The 17,758-nt window shown below is 35.8% G+C and overlaps 1 protein-coding gene and 1 long non-coding RNA gene across 2 annotated transcripts; one reads left to right on the forward strand and one right to left on the reverse strand.

Moving 5' to 3' along the window:
- Positions 1-3,205: 3,205 nt before the first annotated feature.
- LOC131956251 (uncharacterized) lies at positions 3,206-5,887 on the reverse strand. The gene is made up of 2 exons (XR_009388949.1): positions 5,545-5,887; positions 3,206-3,372 (listed from the first exon to the last, which is right to left on the reverse strand). It is a non-coding gene; the product is annotated as an uncharacterized LOC131956251 (long non-coding RNA).
- A 1,058-nt stretch (positions 5,888-6,945) lies between these two features.
- Positions 6,946-17,697, forward strand: LOC131956242 (MFS-type transporter SLC18B1-like). The gene is made up of 13 exons (XM_059320662.1): positions 6,946-7,824; positions 8,368-8,463; positions 8,575-8,648; positions 10,323-10,470; positions 10,972-11,040; positions 11,566-11,656; positions 13,104-13,240; positions 13,766-13,864; positions 15,068-15,162; positions 15,351-15,446; positions 15,631-15,705; positions 16,762-16,855; positions 17,569-17,697. Exons 1-13 carry the CDS (start codon positions 6,946-6,948, stop codon positions 17,695-17,697), a joined length of 2,082 nt encoding a protein of 693 aa, XP_059176645.1.
- The last annotated feature ends 61 nt before the right edge of the window (positions 17,698-17,758 follow it).

Raw genomic sequence — 17,758 nt, forward strand, 5'->3', positions numbered from 1 at the left:
AACAACCCCACCCCCCCCACACACACACCCCCCCAACCCCCACCCCCCCACACACCACCCCCACCCCCCCACCCCCACCCCCACACACACCACCCCAAACCCCCCCACCCCCCACCCCCACCCCTACACACACCACCCCACACACACACCACCACCCCCCCCCACCCCCACCCCCCCCCAAAAAAAAAAACATGTCTACCGTCCCATTCAACGAAATATAATTATATACTTTTTCCAGTGTCCGCCCCCTCCCCGAAAATTCTACACCCGCCCCCGAAAATTTCAAGTACCCCCACCCCTCTCCGGGGAGGAAAAAGTCTAAATTAAAACCACTCCCCCCCACTCACCCCCCACCCCCCCTTCCCCACACACACACCACCCCATCCTCCCCACCCCCCACCCACCCCCACCCCCCCTAAAAAAACATGTCTACCGTCCCATTCAACGAAATATAATTATATACTTTTTCCAGTGTCCGCCCCCTCCCCGAAAATTCTACCCCCGCCCCCGAAAATTTCAAGTACCACCACCCCTCTCCGAGGAGGAAAAAGTCTAAATTAAAACCACCCCCCCACACTCACCCCCCACCCCCCACCCCCACACACACACCACCACCCCACCCCCCACCCACCCCCCACCCACCCCCCACCCACCCCCCCCCCCCCCTAAAAAACATGTCTACCGTCCCATTCAACGAAATATAATTATATACTTTATCCAGTGTCCGCCCCCTCCCCGAAAATTCTACCCCCGCCCCCGAAAATTTCAAGTACCCCCACCCCTCTCCGGGGAGGAAAAAGTCTAAATTAAAACCACCCCCCCCCCACTCACCCCCCACCCCCCCCCCCCCACACACACACCACCCCCTCCCCCCACCCCCCCCCCCCTCTAAAAAAACATGTCTACCGTCCCATTCAACGAAATATAATTATATACTTTTTCCAGTGTCCGCCCCCCTTCCCGAAAATTCTACCCCCACCCCCGAAAATTTCAATTACCCCCACCCCTCTCCGGGGAGGAAAAAGTCTGAAAGAAACACTGGTGTCGCGCTTAGCCACTACCCGAAGAATTGCATTAAAGAAATTGCAAGAAAACCACTTTTTAGATTAGACACATTAATTAGGCGGTAATTTTATTATAGAGTATCGATGAAGAAATTTCTTTTGAGTTGGGGAGGGGGGGGGGCTCAGACGTTCTTACGCGGGGGGTGGGGCTTCGCCCCTATCCGAAGAATTGTATGCAAGAAACTCTTCACGCAAACCATTTAGATTAGACAACATTTCCTTTTTATTCAATGTTTACGCGATAATCAATGACGTCATTATATTACTGTGTGCACTTTCCGCCTCGAGATTATTTTCAACTCTATGCTAAATGTGTCGACGTCATACTTCGTTTTCGTTTCACTGTGCAATTTTTTAATTTCCTTGTGTTTTCTCTAGAGCGTTCTTGTCAGAAAGAATTTTTGCTTATGTTTTCTCTAGAGCGTTCTTGTCAGACAGATAGATAGACAGATAGATAGATAGATAGATACACAGACAGCGAAACTATTATTATAGATTCCACATTGTTAATGCTATGTTACTGCTATGTCGTTACTATGCTATTGCTTTTTTAAATGCTGTTATTAAATTGTTGTTTTTATTTGTTTATTTTAAAACGGCCAAAGTGAAAAAATGCCTCCGTGCCTACTATAGACTGGAAAAGTGGTTCCAAAAGTGGTTCCACTTTGTGTTGCCAGAAAGCATATTTTTGAACCAAAATTGAATATTTTATAACATTTGTGAAATTAGTAAAAATCACTTCCGGTTTTTACTAAGGCTAGAATTTTAAACACAAAATTACTAATTATATAATAGTAATTTACCAAACATTTTAATTTGAATTTGAATTAGTATAGTCAGGGTGTTGTGGTGCAAGGGGATGTTATATTATTTAATATAATTAAACTACTAGGCTATATTCCATTGTAATAATAAGTAAAGCTTAATTAACATCAACATTTTCATATAGGCCTTATCAATCTAGATCGACCTCTGACTATCGGGTCATCTATTAACGATGTCACAACGATGCCAGACCTCCCCCTTCCCCAAAAAAGTAAACCTAAGCCCCCCCCCCCCCCCTCGATGTTGCAGCTATTTTCATAAAATATTTAGACCTATGGGTTTTTCCAACATTCAATGTAGGCCTATTGATGAATTATTTTATAACAATTTATAAAACAACTTTTAATAATGCAAATAAAGGCTTAAATTCAGTTTCTTAACATGAGTGGTTGTTGAACATGGAGAAGTGTCATCTTACTTTCTGAACCCCCTCCCCCTTGACACAAAGGTCCAAATCTCTCCCACCACCTCAAAGTCTTTTATGGACGACCACTTCAGCATTTTGCTATTATTTATAGGATATTCATTAATTTGTCATACAAACCTAATTACATTTGTTGCTGTGATGGTATCTCTGTCATTACAATTATCAAATAGTTTACTTAACTCAACATTTCCCTTAACCTCATTTGCTATAGCTGCCTATCCTTATAAAGTTATAGAAAACATCAAATATCTGGAATGCATCTGATCAGCAACAGTCTTTTTCTTTTGTAATATATAAACAATTACAACATGTTCATAAACTTGCAAGGCCAATAACAACACATTACTAGGAAACAGGCAGGGATTATAGTATTTATAGTTTGTTGTATTTGTGGTTGATGGTTAGTTATCAGTCATGCTTCACTAAGCCTGGTCTACATTTATATGCTGGTATGGCTAGAATTGACAAAAACCCATATTCTTGATTCTTCCTTTATCATTATGTTTTACAGCTATGATAGATAATTGCAAATCTAAGACTTATAGTGGTACTACATATTTGTGAACACATTTGCTAAAGCAAAAGATCTTGAGTTGAAATTTTAATCCTTTAGGTTGTCTCTGATTCAAATTCAAAGCAGCTTTAACTGGTACCTGACTGGTTATGGACAGTAAAACTTAGTAAAAGCTGTTTGAAATTTTGCTGACCATACAATTTATTAATATGGAAAGGCAACAAAACTAGGTGAAATCTACTTCAGCACCATATTCTTAAAAACTATTTATAGTTCGCCAGTTTAAGTTAATTATTGAATTAAGGTAGCAATAATTAGTTTCCGCATACACCAGCACACACAACCAGTGCTTAAAAAAAAATAAACATAACAAAGTTTATATTTTCTTTTTTTAATTATTCATTCAGAACTAAAGTTAAAAAAATAATTGTTCAATATGAACAAGTTTTCTTGGGTCCATTATGTATCCTTGGATCAGTTTTTAAATTGAGCTTCATCTTGACTTTTGTCTTCTCTTTATGCAGTTGTATAATCCACAGTATCTAAAAAAACATAAATAAATTTCATAAACTGCTATATTAAACTCATTATGTTTACATACTTTCAACTCTTAATGTTATAAATAAAAATATTTGTCTGTCTTATAAAGATCATAAAGCAATGATGTGTATTTATTTATTGGATTGTATGGGCTATCTAACCATTACCATTCATTAAAAATATAGGTCTAATAGTTTACTTTTAATATTTTAATGTAAGGAGTTTGTTATTAAATACAATAGGCCTTCAAAAGAGTCCAAAAGTCATGTAGATCTATATATCATTAAAAAAAAGATAAAAATAAAGATCTACTACTTATGTTTAGCCACCTCAGGAATTAGTTGAAAATTGATATTCAAACTAGGCTACTATAACTATCATTAATTCATACACATACTAGAATAAATATTAGGATAATTATATTAATTAGATTAGTAAGTTAATCCATCTATGACAATTGACACCTTTTGGCTTTATCAACTATTCTGCATTTTAAATTCTAAAGATCACTACATAAGACTAAGAGTAGACTAAGTCATATATTAAGTTAATTCATCATCATCATTCCTTTGTGGCCCCTTGGGAGCAAAGGCAAAGGGCTGCAACCACACATCTCCATTAAGTAGAACTAAAATAAGACAGCTCTTTACTAGTAAGCCTACTCTTCTATTCAGTAATTTTTACTATTATTATTAGACTTTATTAGAGGCCTAAAATTACTGTTAGCATACTAATCTAGATTAAACTTAAATTTTGGATATTATTTAATGTACTAGTCTGTAACCTTTTATTTAGGCTACATGTAATGTTTACAGTTTAAAATTGTAGCCTTATTAAGCCTAGTTAACTTTGCTTAACTTACATACAAATACTAAATACCTACCCAATCACAGGCCTACTAGATTACTACTAAGCTACTACATCTAAATCTACAGTCTAGATAGGCCTACTGAAACTAAAAGTAGTATGACAACTGTAAAAATTAAGCATACTTTATTTTTTTTACAATACTATTTTAAGCCTATAGACCTACTGCTATTAAATATGAATCTATTAGTTATTAGACTAACATAAGTCACCATAAGTCTAATTAGTAATTACCTCTAACTAGGCCCTAATCATATTAACAATGTAAGTATTAGGACTGTCATCTGTACCATAGCCTAAATTATCTTAAATAAAATGTATTTTGTACAGATCTAGTAATTTAGTAAGTATTAACTATTAAAATTAAATTAATATAGAAATTATTGGCCTGCTAAAATAAATAATTGATTCACTAATGTCATGATTTCGCAATTATGAGGTTGTTTGAATAATAAATTATAATATACCTAGTAATAGTATAGAGTAACTATACTTACTAATACTACTACTATAGTAAATATATTTTAACAAGTAGGCTCTAACTAATTAGACTAATCATTTATTAGACTAGGTGTATGTAGTGCCCTACTAACTAATTACTAAGGACTAAGATTAACTATTTATTTACTATTTACTATATGACTCGTCTCTAAAACTAGTCTCTAAGTCTATACCAGCTACACATTTATAATATAAACTATGGGCCTAATTTATTTAACTTATCTATTATTTCTATTAACTTAAAATATACTTATTGAATTATTTAATATAGATTTTTATAAAGTATATAACTTCTAGATCTAGACTAGAGTAGAGTAGATCTCTTATTCTCTACTAAATCTAGACTAGATCTAGATGTCTATATAGTATATAGATTTTTATAGATCTATAGATCTATCTATAATCTATACTAGTTCTAGATCTAGATTCAAGACTAGATTTAGAATTTAGATATTAAATAAATATATTCTAGATCTAGAATAGATCTCTAGACTCTAGAGTACTCCTCCTAGGATCTAGTACTAGATCTAGATTCTCGATATAAATCTATTTTAGTCTAGATAATCTAAATTAATTAGATCTAGATCTAGGTCTAGAAACCTATGGCTAGATTCTAGATCTCTAGCTTAGAGCACTCACAGAACTCACAGTGAGCAGTCACAGGCCTAACAAAAATAATGAAACCTGCGTTAAAAACATTCTACAAAAACATTGGTAACAATTAATAAGAATAATGTTAGATATTAGTAATCTGAGCATAACAGTCATAAAAAAATAAGCCAACTCTAATAAAAAGAGATACAAACGAATTTTAAAAGCCTGAATCGAACTGAAAATATTCCCTTGTTCGCCATTTTGTTTCCTTGGATCACCTTGTCGGTATTTATCATGGACAATAAATGTTATGACTTTAATCTTTTTACTCTCCCTGGCCACTTCAGTTCAGTTCAAGGTGGGGTTGAGGGCGGTTTTATTAAATATTTAAATTTATACAATAATTCAAAATCATTTTCAACGGCTTATGTTCAATACAAAAATATGAAAATGAGTGTAATCGATGGTTCCCAAACGGCTTTAATTTTTGAAAATGTAGCTATAATTTTATCGCTTCCTAAATTTTTTAAAATAATTTTTAAAAAATTTAGTATGATTATATAGACTTTTCCAGTCTATTGTTACCGTAATTGAATAAATTGAATTGAATTGAGTAGTTGTTTAAGTCGTTTTTACATATTTTACAAAGAGAAAGAAATAAATATAGCAATAATTAATCATCACTAATTACCACATCATATCGCTCAAGAAAGGTGAGTGGTGGTATTCAGTAGGACTATAAGGTGTCTAAACTGGTCATTTATTTATAACTATGCTAGGTACCCGAAAGAGCTGGGTAAACTCCGCGATATTCTCCAGACAACTAATGAACCTAGCATTGAGCCATATGTCACAATGGAGCTTATTTTAGTCTTCTTAGTTTCAGGTACCAAATGATGTCTCGTGTTTTAATAAGAATACCTGACATTTAATTAAGCTCTTGATTAGAAGTCAGTAGTTTCTGTTTAATTAATTCAATTAGACGCAACCGTTTAAGCGTGATCGATTTAACTCTACTAACGTGAGCTCTTGAGTCAAATTATTTTCAATGGAAATAGTCGAGTAGAAAGTCTGTCTATGGAAAAAGAGATGTTTCAACTACCTGTTCACTGTAATCACCAGAGGTGGATTAACTGGAGGGGCTGATCGGGCCACAGTCTGGGGTCCATGAATTATTAGTGTTATTAAATATGTGTAAGACAATCCAAAGAAAAACAAGCCACGTGGCTCATATTATAAGCCCCTTCGTGGCACACAAAACAAACACAACAAGGCGTGCAACATATGTTTCTAGCCATGGAGCTCATTACCATATTTAACAGTTCAACAATATGTTGCCCACCGTGTTATGTGTACAATTAGCTCAGTATTTTAGTTGCCCGACCATCAAACGCACGCCATACTTTGTTTTGTTCGTGTTACATATCGAAGGAGTTCAGGATAAGAGAAATTCTATTTTAGAATTGTTTCAATTTGTTCATGCATAAAGTTAGAATACTTGCAAAGAATTTTGTTTTGAAAAATTTTACAACGCATAACCAGAGGTTAAAATAAAAATTTTAAATTATTTGTATAATAAGTTTCGTTACGTTTGAGTTTTCTTGTTTCTGATAATGCCGTTTGATACCCGTTATTTAGAACTAGATATGGAGCCTAGACAGGGTGTAAACTCCGCTGTTAGAAGTGGTTATGTTTCTAGTGATTTGACTAGTTCTGTTTGTGATGAGAATCCTCCTCCTACGATAGGAGCACCGGAAGAATATAAGTGGAAAATGAGTGGGGAAAATCGGACTAGTAAGGACAAAGAGGATGTAGAAGCTGTTGATTCAGTAAAATGGAAAACATGTACTGGATGCTGCAGGCCGGAGAAATGTACGCGTGAGAACCACTGGACGGATGGCATGATAACTGAAAGATGGGCTTCACTCATCCATAGCAACCAGATGGCTGATAACCTCACCCATAGCAGCCAGATAGCTGATAACCTCACCCATAGCAACCAGATAACTGACAGCCTCAACCATAGTAACCAGACGACTGATAGCCTCATCCATAGCAACCATATATCTGATAACCTAGCCCATAGCAACCAGATATCTGATAACCTCACCCATAGCAACCAGATGCCTGATACCCTCACCCATAGCAACCAGATGCCTGATAATCTAACGCATAGCAACCAGATGCCTGACAACCTCACCCATAGTAATCAGCTGACTGACAACCATAGCTCTATCATCCAAATGACTTCACACCGTATCCCTGAAAATCAGTTGACTTGCAACCTTACCTCTAAGAATCAAACAAGCGACACCCCATCACCTTTGCACTACCCCTGTGATGACACACCCTTAGAACCACCAACAAGCGATCAAAAGACAAAAATGTCCAGCCCACCACGGACTAAAAAAGTGATTTTAATTCTTCTCCTCATTGCTTTCTTCTCTGCAGGTTGCGGGTTCTCTCTACCAGCGCCTTTCTTCCCACAAGAGGTAAGCGACTAGTACTTATGTTTTTTTTATTGCATTACACATGAATTACTTTACGTGTTATTAAATAAAATACATAAGCTACAGGTAAATAACATTTTTCTAAAAGACGCAGTTGGACGGTAGAACTCATGACCTATCCCAAAAATCTTGAGTTCCGGTCTTAAGTCTGTAGGCCTTCTTTGAGTCCAACCAGCTTTGAAGGACACCATGTCACGTTAGAAAAACGAAGACAACTGACCACACTATCCTCTTGTATGACAATTTTCCCTCTAAGCTACGCGTTTGCGCGGCTGCGTAGTTGTTTTGAGCTGCCGCGCAGTCATTGTGTAAAATAAATATATCCTTGTATAAGACTTTTAGAACAGCGCGCACAGAAAATAAATTTTGCACACTAGCTTTTCCACCTTAGAGGGAATATTGCTTGTATGCAGTGATCATCGAAACAGACGAACTCTACTTCATCTGCCCCATTCGTATTGGGCACAAAAGGGGAAAAGATCATAAAGATTTTTAAAGAAAGGAAAATTTATTTTTCTATTGCAGGCAGAAAGCAAAGGCGTCTCCAACACAGTGATCGGACTGATTTTTAGCACGTATGAATTCATGATCTTCCTGTCTTCTCCATTGTATGGTAACTATGTAAGCCAGGCTTAAACTTCAACTTTATTTTTTTATGTTGAAATTATACGAATAAATCATAAAAATAAAATAACAATGTGTGATGGTTTATTATTATTATTTTTGTGTTAGTTGATGAAGATAGGGCCAAAGTTCATGCTAGTGTCTGGAACATTTGTTGCTGGAACTTGTTCTATTCTGTTTGGGTAAGTATAAAAAGGTTGCTTGTTTTACAAGCTAAATTCTAAAATAAATAAACCGGAAGTGATCTCCCCTAAACTTTCTCGAATATTCTTATATAAAACAACAGGGAATGGGAACTCGGGATATAGTTATGATTTTTAATCCATTTTAAATACTTAAACTTTTTATAATAGAATAGGATCTCATAGAAAAAAAAATTGCGCACCAAGCTAACGCCAAAACAAAATGTGCATAATAGTGCGGAATATTATTAGTACTTTAAATTCAAATTCAAATTTATTCAAACAACGGTTACAATTGTAGGCACAAAGGCCTTTTTTCACATTGGCCGTTCAAACAAATAAAACAATTCAATAACACATAGCAGTAACAACATAGCACTAAAAATGTGGAATAAAGAAACAATGTTACATAGCTATCATACATAATGAGATAAAAAAAGAGAATATAATAGATGAATGAGAAATGTTACAATGAGTCAGTTAGGTCATTAAATAGTTTTAGTTTTAGTTTAGATTTGAATATATTTTCAGATCTAGATAGCTTTATTTTATTAGGAAGATTGTTCCACAAATTAGAACCAGAGTAGGCGAAGCTATGTTTTTGGAAAAAGGTTGAATAAGGGAATGGTAAATTAAGACGGCGATTTAATTTTATGTTAAAAGAAAATAGATTTGACAAGTAAGAGGGGGCTGTTTCGTGGAATATTTTATATAAGAAAATTGATTTAGTATATATTATCTTTTTATTTAATGGAAGTATTTTAGTTGTAAGAAAGGAATCCAGACTACTAGACAAGCCAGTAACCAGTTTTATAGCCCTTATAAATTTACAAGCGTTTTTTGAGAAATCGGAAATAGAGTAAACTAGTACTTTTGGTCAACAGAAATTACTCAAAATTTGACAAAACGGTAGAGAATTCAATCTTTTACGCACGTGTGAAATTTCATTTATCTATCTGAAATATTACTCAAGTTATAGGCTTTTGAAAAATTTAAAGTGAAAAAAGTACCAGTTCCGAATACTGGAAATCGCTCAAAAGTTGCTACGGATCTACGATTTTGATAAAATACTTATATATGAAATTTCATCAACCTAGCTGTAACGGTACTCAAGTTATCGTGTTAATACACACACAGACACACAGACACACAGACACACAGACAGACACACAGACGTACGGACATGATTGCAAAATTATGTTTTTCCGTATCAGTGAGGTGTAAAACGTCGAGATTTATAAAAATCTCGATTTTTTTTGCACGATTACAAGACTTTCTCTATACTACGTATATACGAGAAAGTAAAAAAGGTAGATCGTGTTTAGATGGTAGGGCACACAACTGGTCAATCGCAAAGTCTTGTGTTTGGATATTTCTGAGTCCACCCAGCTCTGATGAGTACCTGACTTAAGTTAGGGAGGGTAAATGCAGCTGGATATAGAACTGACCATCCATTATTCCATATATACTAAGGTTATAGAAATAGGTGAGCACTACCTTACCTAACCTATTTACCGATACAGTTTTACTCAAAGGAATTGTGTAAGTTTACAGCAACAACAAAATGACTGTTCTACGATTTAACTAGACTAAAATAGATGTGATTGTGTGAGTAATTTGAGGTAGTAATTTTTAAAATACAAAATCGTGATTACACTGTTACTACTTTTCCAGTCTATTGGACATGTGCCCAAAAGGAGCGTCGTTTGTCACTCTTTGCTTTGCTTGTCGTTCTATCGAGGCTTTGGCGATATCAGCAATTTTAACATCAGGGTTCACCATCATTTCAAAAGAATTCCCACATAATGTGGCCACGAGTTTTGTGAGTGTTTGCAGTGATTTAGTGGAAGTGTGCGGGGAGAGAGAAGTGTGTGCGTGTGTGTGGAATTTTCTTAATTGAACTGAAAAGAGAGCAGGGCTGTCTTGTGAAATCGGCAGACGGGGACGAGACTAAATGGAAGGTTATGGTGGATGCCCTATGCTCAACAAGGAGTAAATGTATTTAGTGAGTCAAGTGATCAAAGTTATTTAATATTTTTAAAAAATTGCGTATTAAAAGATACTTTTTGGGGGAGGATAGGCTAAAGTATGACATCAGGGGGGGAGGAGAGGACTTAAAGTATGACGTCATTGGCGGGGGGGGGGGGGGTCAGACATTTTGTGAAGATGTGTTTACAAGGTGGGGCTGAAGATGACAAATTGCTATTTACGGACGCTCAGTGGACTGCCTGTGTTAGAGGCTACGAATCGTATGAGATCTTCCTTGGACATTTTCATGTCTATACTCCAGGTTACGAATAATGTGGTTTTGTTGTTGTTGCAGGCGGTCCTAGAAATGTCAGATGGTGCTGGCCTAATGGTAGGGCCCGCGGTTGGTGGTGTCTTGTTCCAGGTCAGCTATTTTTAGATTAATACGCTTAAAAATTTCAATGGAAACATTTGCGGATCCATATAGAAAAGTAAATATCATAGTGGCTCTTTCAGACTATTTTCTCCGGTAGGCACTTGCTGTTTTCAGGGTGGGGGGACACACTGGTAAAAGTATATATTTTCTATATAAATTCCATAAGGGTGGGGGTAGACTTTTTTCGGGGGGGGGGATAAGTGGGGACGACACTCTCCGTTAAGAGATGCCTGGAAAAACTGATCATAATTCACGAAAAAGTACATTTTAATATAAAAAGTAGCCTTCAGCTAAGATTAGTCATTGCAAGACTAAATTACAGAAATTATAAAGATTTTATTTTTTTACAATTTAGGCGAATTGAAATCTTATTTTAATATGAAGGGAAATAATATAATTTCTTAAAGTTAGTATTTACTACTTTGTGCTAAATTTAGGAACAAATACCGTAGATGTTATATTCTATTTTGAATAATTGATATCTTAAATGTAGCTTTGCAATGATGATTACAGATTGGAGGATATGGCCTACCATTTTTCGTTATTGGGTCTCTTAATCTATTTGTGGGCACAATTGTGTATTTCTTGTTACCAGACCCACAAGGTGAGTTGCTCTAAGCCTGTCAGATCATCTCTTGCAATTCATGTTAAAATTAGAGCTGAAAGTAATTTGTTGCTCATGTTTTATTTACTGATTTTAAAGGGAGTAAACTTTGAACAGGGATCATATGCATCATACGCAGAGTTGCTTTTAGGCGTCCCGTGTGTGTGTGTGTGGGGGGGGGTGGAGTAGGGGGGGGGATCGCCCAAAGCACCTCCATAATGTTATCAGTGTTTTATCAATGTTTATTATAAAAACGATAGAGTTACCATATCTGGTTAAATAGTCATTTCTCACCGATTTTCAAAGCGTTTCAAATGTCTAAAGTACCTTTCAGATGTTATATATTTTGTTTCACAAGATATAATAGCGGCCTGTATTATGATGGAACAGGCTTATTACCATTGAATTTCTTTAGTAAAATTCTTGTTTCGAACATGGCGATCTACTGGGTAAGTGCAGTAGAGTTCACCTGTTTCTGTGACCTCGGCATATGAATGGAAAGTGTGGTCAGCAATATTCCCAGCCGCCTTTACTCTCCCTAACGTGATTTACTGATTTAGATCCGGATTCGAACTCTATTGCTTTACTGCTAGACCACGGCGTACCGCATTGTATTTCTTCGTTTCTATCAAATTTTAACGTTTTGAAGATGTTTTAAAAAATGAGGAAATTAAACCGGAAGTGATCGCCCCTAAACTTTCTCGAATATTCATAACACTACAGGGGATAGCAACAAGGGATATTGACATGATTTTTTATCCATTTTTAATTATTAATCTTTTTAAAACAAAATAGAATCTCGTCGAAAAAAAGAATTGCGCACTTAGCGAACGGCAAACAAAATGTGTAGCCTATAATAGTGCGGAATATTATTAGTACTTTATAAATTTATATGCCTCTTTTAGCGTAAAATACTACTTCCGGTCAACGGAAATTACTCAAAATTTGTCAGAAGGCAGAGAATTAGATCTTTTACTTACATGTGAAATTTAATTAATCTATCTGAAACAGTACTCACATTATAGGCTTTTGAAGTATTTAAAGTAGAATAAGTTCCAATTCCGGTTATCGGAATTCGCTGAAACGTTGACTCAGTACTTCACATTTGATATAATACTTATGTATGAAATTTCATCAACCTAGCTGTAACGGTACTCAAGTTATCGTGTTCACAGACACACACACACACACAGACATGCGGACAGAATTGCAAAGCCCAGTTTTTCAGACTCGATTACGCATAAAAACCCACAATTTTGATAAATCAGAATTGATAATTTTTGCCCTATTAAAATAAGTCCTCTATACTCCGGATGTGATGAAGAACTGATGTGTAATACGGTGAAAACTGTCAAAATTGCAAGTGAATTTTATGACGATTACAATAGTTTCTCTATACTCTGTATACGAGAAAGTACAAATCTCTGTTGTACGAATAATCTGACAGGAATGAAAGACGAAAGAAAAGGCAGTATTGTCTCCATGTTGAAGCACCCTATGGTGTGGTTTACTGGCGCCAGCATTATCGTTTGTGCCGTGGGTGTTTCTTTCTTGGACCCAACACTGGCTAAACAGTTAGAACAGGTAATACGGTAATTTGAGTCATTGACCCCTTTCAGAGTCTACAGAGCGTAGTTAAAAACAAGTAAACTGAGACGGTATGAGTATGCCACATAAATAAACGGCCTATCTAAAACAAAGATTTAAGATACTGCGCCAAGAAGGAGAAGAAGGAAAAGGCGTTACTGGAAGGAGGAGATCAAACTATGGACGGACCTGCCCGTCGCAGAACTACTCAGAACAACAGAGAACCCAGAGGGCAAACGAAATGAAAATTATGATAAAACTAACAGTAGTGTCCTAACGACGATGATATATATATATATGTATATATATATATATATATATATATATATATATATATATATATATATATATATATATATATATATATATATATATATATATATATATATAAAATTTATAATATTTTGAGAAGAGATTTTAAAAATTAAATACCGAAACCTGTAATAAAAATACTTTATTTATGCATAAGATCTTGTAGGAAATATAACATTTCTCAATTGACTTTACATTTTGTGCTTTCAGTTTAATCTATCGACTTCACTTATTGGCCTGATGTTTGTCATTACTCCGTGTTTGTATGCAGTGACGTCACCGGTGTGGGGGAGGATCAGCGACTCTATGGTATTTTATTAATGTTACGTGTTTGCATATTAATTGAATGCACATGTCATCATCATCATCCTCATCATCATTCTCCTCCTGATCCTCATTCACATCATCATCATTCTCCTCCTGATCCTCATTCACATCATCATTATTCTCCTCCTGATCCTCATTCACATCATCATCATTCTCCTCCTGATCCTCATTCACATCATCATCATTCTCTTCCTGATTCTCATTCATATCATCATCATTCTCCTCCTGATCCTCATTCCCATCATAATCATTCTCCTCCTGATCCTCATTCACATCATCATCATTCTCCTTCTGATCCTCATTCACATCATAATCATTCTCTTCCTGATTCTCATTCACATCATTATCATTCTCCTCCTGATCCTCATTCACATCATAATCATTCTCCTCCTGATCCTCATCCTCATCATCATCATCCTACTTATCCTTATTCTCATCATCATCCTCATAGTCCTTACCATCATCATTATCATCATATCATCATCATCATTATTATTATCCCCATAATCACTTGCATCATCGTTATCCTAACCATCAGAAACATCATCCTTATCACTATCATCCTCTTAATTATTGTCAGTATCGGATGCAAATGAACGCAACAACATCAACACATCGTACTCAGTTTTAAACGATTTCTCCATGTTACATCCATGTCGTTCCGGTTGCTCGCACGTCGTTATAAACTATGCAATGTCGTGTTTGTTTTGGTCTAGCCCTAAACTTTCTGTGTGGCTTGAAATCTAATGCCTGTCTTGTGAGGTTTTTAGCCGGATTGTTCACTTGTTGATGGTCTGATGTTCATTATGAGAGTCTAGCATCTATTAACGTATGCCTAAATTTTGGCAATAACTTGTGTTACTCTCCTTATCTCCTTATCTCATTATCTCAGAACTATAGAGAAGAATAGATTCTCCTTTCTGTTAGATTAAGTATCTTAGGAAGTGTCGTTCGTTTTCTGGTGGTGATGAACACGTAACTAGCCTTGATGACGTTGCTTTTGATTTCGCAATCTGTTACATATGCAGCCGCTTTATAGTATGTTTAGAATGCTGATAAATGTCATGTTTAGTCCAGTGATCGTGTCGAACAAAAAAATATTAAGCCTATATTTTTTCTTGGAGAATACAAATCACTAGTTGGCAACTCATAAAAATAATGTCAAAAGTTTTTTTTAATTTCCAGAATATAAACGGCACTTTGATAACCTTGGGAAACTTGATGTGTGGGTTAGGTTTACTGGTAGTTGGACCCAGCCCATTCTTACCTTTCTTACCTGTGTGAGTTTTAAATAGTTCCCTTATGAGAGATGTTTGCCTCTAAAAAAGTTTTATATTCTCTTATTCTTGCCGGCTAAGACATAAAAAACAAAACAAACTATAACGTGTATGAAGGTAGTTTGAAAACTTAATTTTGTACTTATAAAATAAAATACTTTTAATTTTTTTTAAATAAATCTATTTTTCAGAGAATTGTGGGTCATTATTTTAGGTCTGGTTATTCTGGGGTTTTTCTATGCCCTCGCTATTGTACCTACCATGAACTGCTTGCTGATTAGTGCAATGTGAGTCAGGTGACTTAATTAATTAAACAAAACTTCATTTTAATTCAGTATTCAGCCCTAACGAAATAGAAAAATATATGCCTGTATCATTTTGTCAGAGTCCACTCCTGTGAATCTCATGCATTATACATTTATTTGTAAAGTTAATTAACTAATCATCAACTTTTAAAATAATTATCCGCAGTGAGCTGGGCTTTGAAAACAACTTGGAAACGTACGGCATTGTTGTTGGGCTATTTAATGCTATTTACTACCTGGGGTAAGTCAAGGTAAAACGTCAAACACTATTGTATTCATATAGTTTAATATTTGATAGCTCAGGTTAAGTGTACTGACCATAAAATAAGTTGAAATGTTAACAAACCAACAGGGGTTGTTAATAAAATACATCACACTTTTTGTATTTTTACATGCCCCCTCCCCACCTTTACACATCGTCACAAAAAGCCAGACCACCCCCATAAAATGTCACACCTCAGACTACAACACCACAACTTCACATTTGTTTAAAAAGTGTAATTTTTAAACCTCCGTTACTGTACATGCTTAAAAATAAATAAGTAAAAAAAAAACTTCAGCTACTCAACAAAAATCTGTACAAGTGCAGATTTGATAGAATACGGTGGGACGGCTTGTTTTTTTTACATTTTCAAACATTTATCATACATGTTTACTTTTTGATGTTATATTAAAATATGCCATATATATATATATATATATATATATGTGTGTGTGTGTGTGTGTGTGTGTGTGTGTGTTTGCGTGTGTGTGTGTGCCTGCGCATGTATACATATTTGTAATCAAACAGAGTAATCAGATGGAGTGGTCTAGCGGTAGAGAGCTGGACTGCTAACCCGTGTTTGCGTGTGTGTGTGTGCGTGGTCATGTATACATACATATACGTAATCAAACAGAGTAATCATACGGAGTGGTCTAGCGGTAGAGAGCTGGACTGCTAACCCGTAAGTCTCGAGTTCGAATCCGGGTTCAAGTCAGTAGAGCGTCCCTGAGTCCACCCAACTCTGTTGGGTACCTAACTAACGTTAGGGAAAGTAAAAACGGATCGGCATAATGCTGACCACACTATCTCTTCATATGCCTAGGTCACAGAAACAAGTGAACTCTACTTCACTTGCCCTATAGACCGTCATATTTTAAAGGGACCTTTTAATCAAACAGTAGTTTACTTGGTATCTGGTGCTATTTGTGCTACTAATATAGACAGTGTCAATACTTTTCTTGTTTTAATTTATTTGTTAAAATCTATAAATTTTCCCTATCAATATAAAAATAATTTATAAAATCTATTTTCTAGCACTTTCATTGGCCCTATGCTAGGAGGTGTGTTGATTGAAGAGTTGGGCTTTAGGGCAGGAGCCACTGTCATCAGTGAGATCTACTTTGTCGTGGTAAGCTGAACAATAAATGTTCGCCGTTCACAAACTTACTGCCACTCAGGGTAAGAGTGCAGATCTGTTGATGTTTTATTAGTGTAAGGGTGTTTGAATTCATCTCACAGTGCCAATCCAACAGTATTATCTAAAAATACGTTGACAGAAACATACACACATTCCCCACATAAACCACATCCATTTAACGCTCACATCATCCACAAAACTCGAGCCTCACACACTCCCTTCCCACACTACACCAAGCCAATCCAACCAACACCCACCCACCCCCTCCTAACACAACACTAGGTGTACAATAGAAAGCCAAGATGTACTGACGTTTAGGTCTCTTTCCATGACATACATACCATGTAATCACTTGCGTGTTTATGTGTGTGTTTGTGTTTGTGTGTTTCAATGTTTGTATGTTTTAAAAGATTGACATGTATTAGCCATTAAATTTCTATCCTTGACATACATAAAAATATACATACTTACATAACCTGTCTATAAACACGTGTGTATGTTTTTTAAAAGATAATAGATTGACAGCCTGATCAGTTATACATTACTTATACGATTTCTATCCTTTACGTTGACATTACGTACTATGTACAAACATCCACACATAACCTGTATAATATAATCACGTGTATATGTTTTTAAATAATTATTGGCATACAGACTAGTTATTAGACTCATTAGTCATCGACATTTACCCACCTCCCCAGATGATCAGCTGTGGCCTATATTTTGTCTACCGTCACCTCAGATCAAAACCCAACAAAAATTCTTCCTGTGTGGACTATGGCGCTACCAGGCCTGAGACACAAACGATAGTTCCGTTAAGAATAAACTGAATAAAAATCACGTCATAATCATTCTATGTTGTTATAAGGGTTTCACATAGAACCAAATGAA

This window comes from Physella acuta, unplaced genomic scaffold, assembly GCF_028476545.2.
Source record: "Physella acuta isolate Inbredline_101_S28 unplaced genomic scaffold, ASM2847654v3 ptg001138l, whole genome shotgun sequence".
Classification (NCBI taxonomy): Eukaryota; Metazoa; Mollusca; class Gastropoda; family Physidae; genus Physella; species Physella acuta.

Bases quoted from the DNA above. Each gene is read 5' to 3' on its own strand.
- LOC131956242 (XM_059320662.1), top strand. From the start codon at position 6,946: ATGCCGTTTGATACCCGTTATTTAGAACTAGATATGGAGCCTAGACAG. The intron at 8,464-8,574 runs GTAAGCCAGGCT...TTTTTGTGTTAG, and splicing joins CTCCATTGTATGGTAACTAT to TTGATGAAGATAGGGCCAAA. The intron at 15,163-15,350 runs GTGAGTTTTAAA...TCTATTTTTCAG, and splicing joins TTCTTACCTTTCTTACCTGT to AGAATTGTGGGTCATTATTT.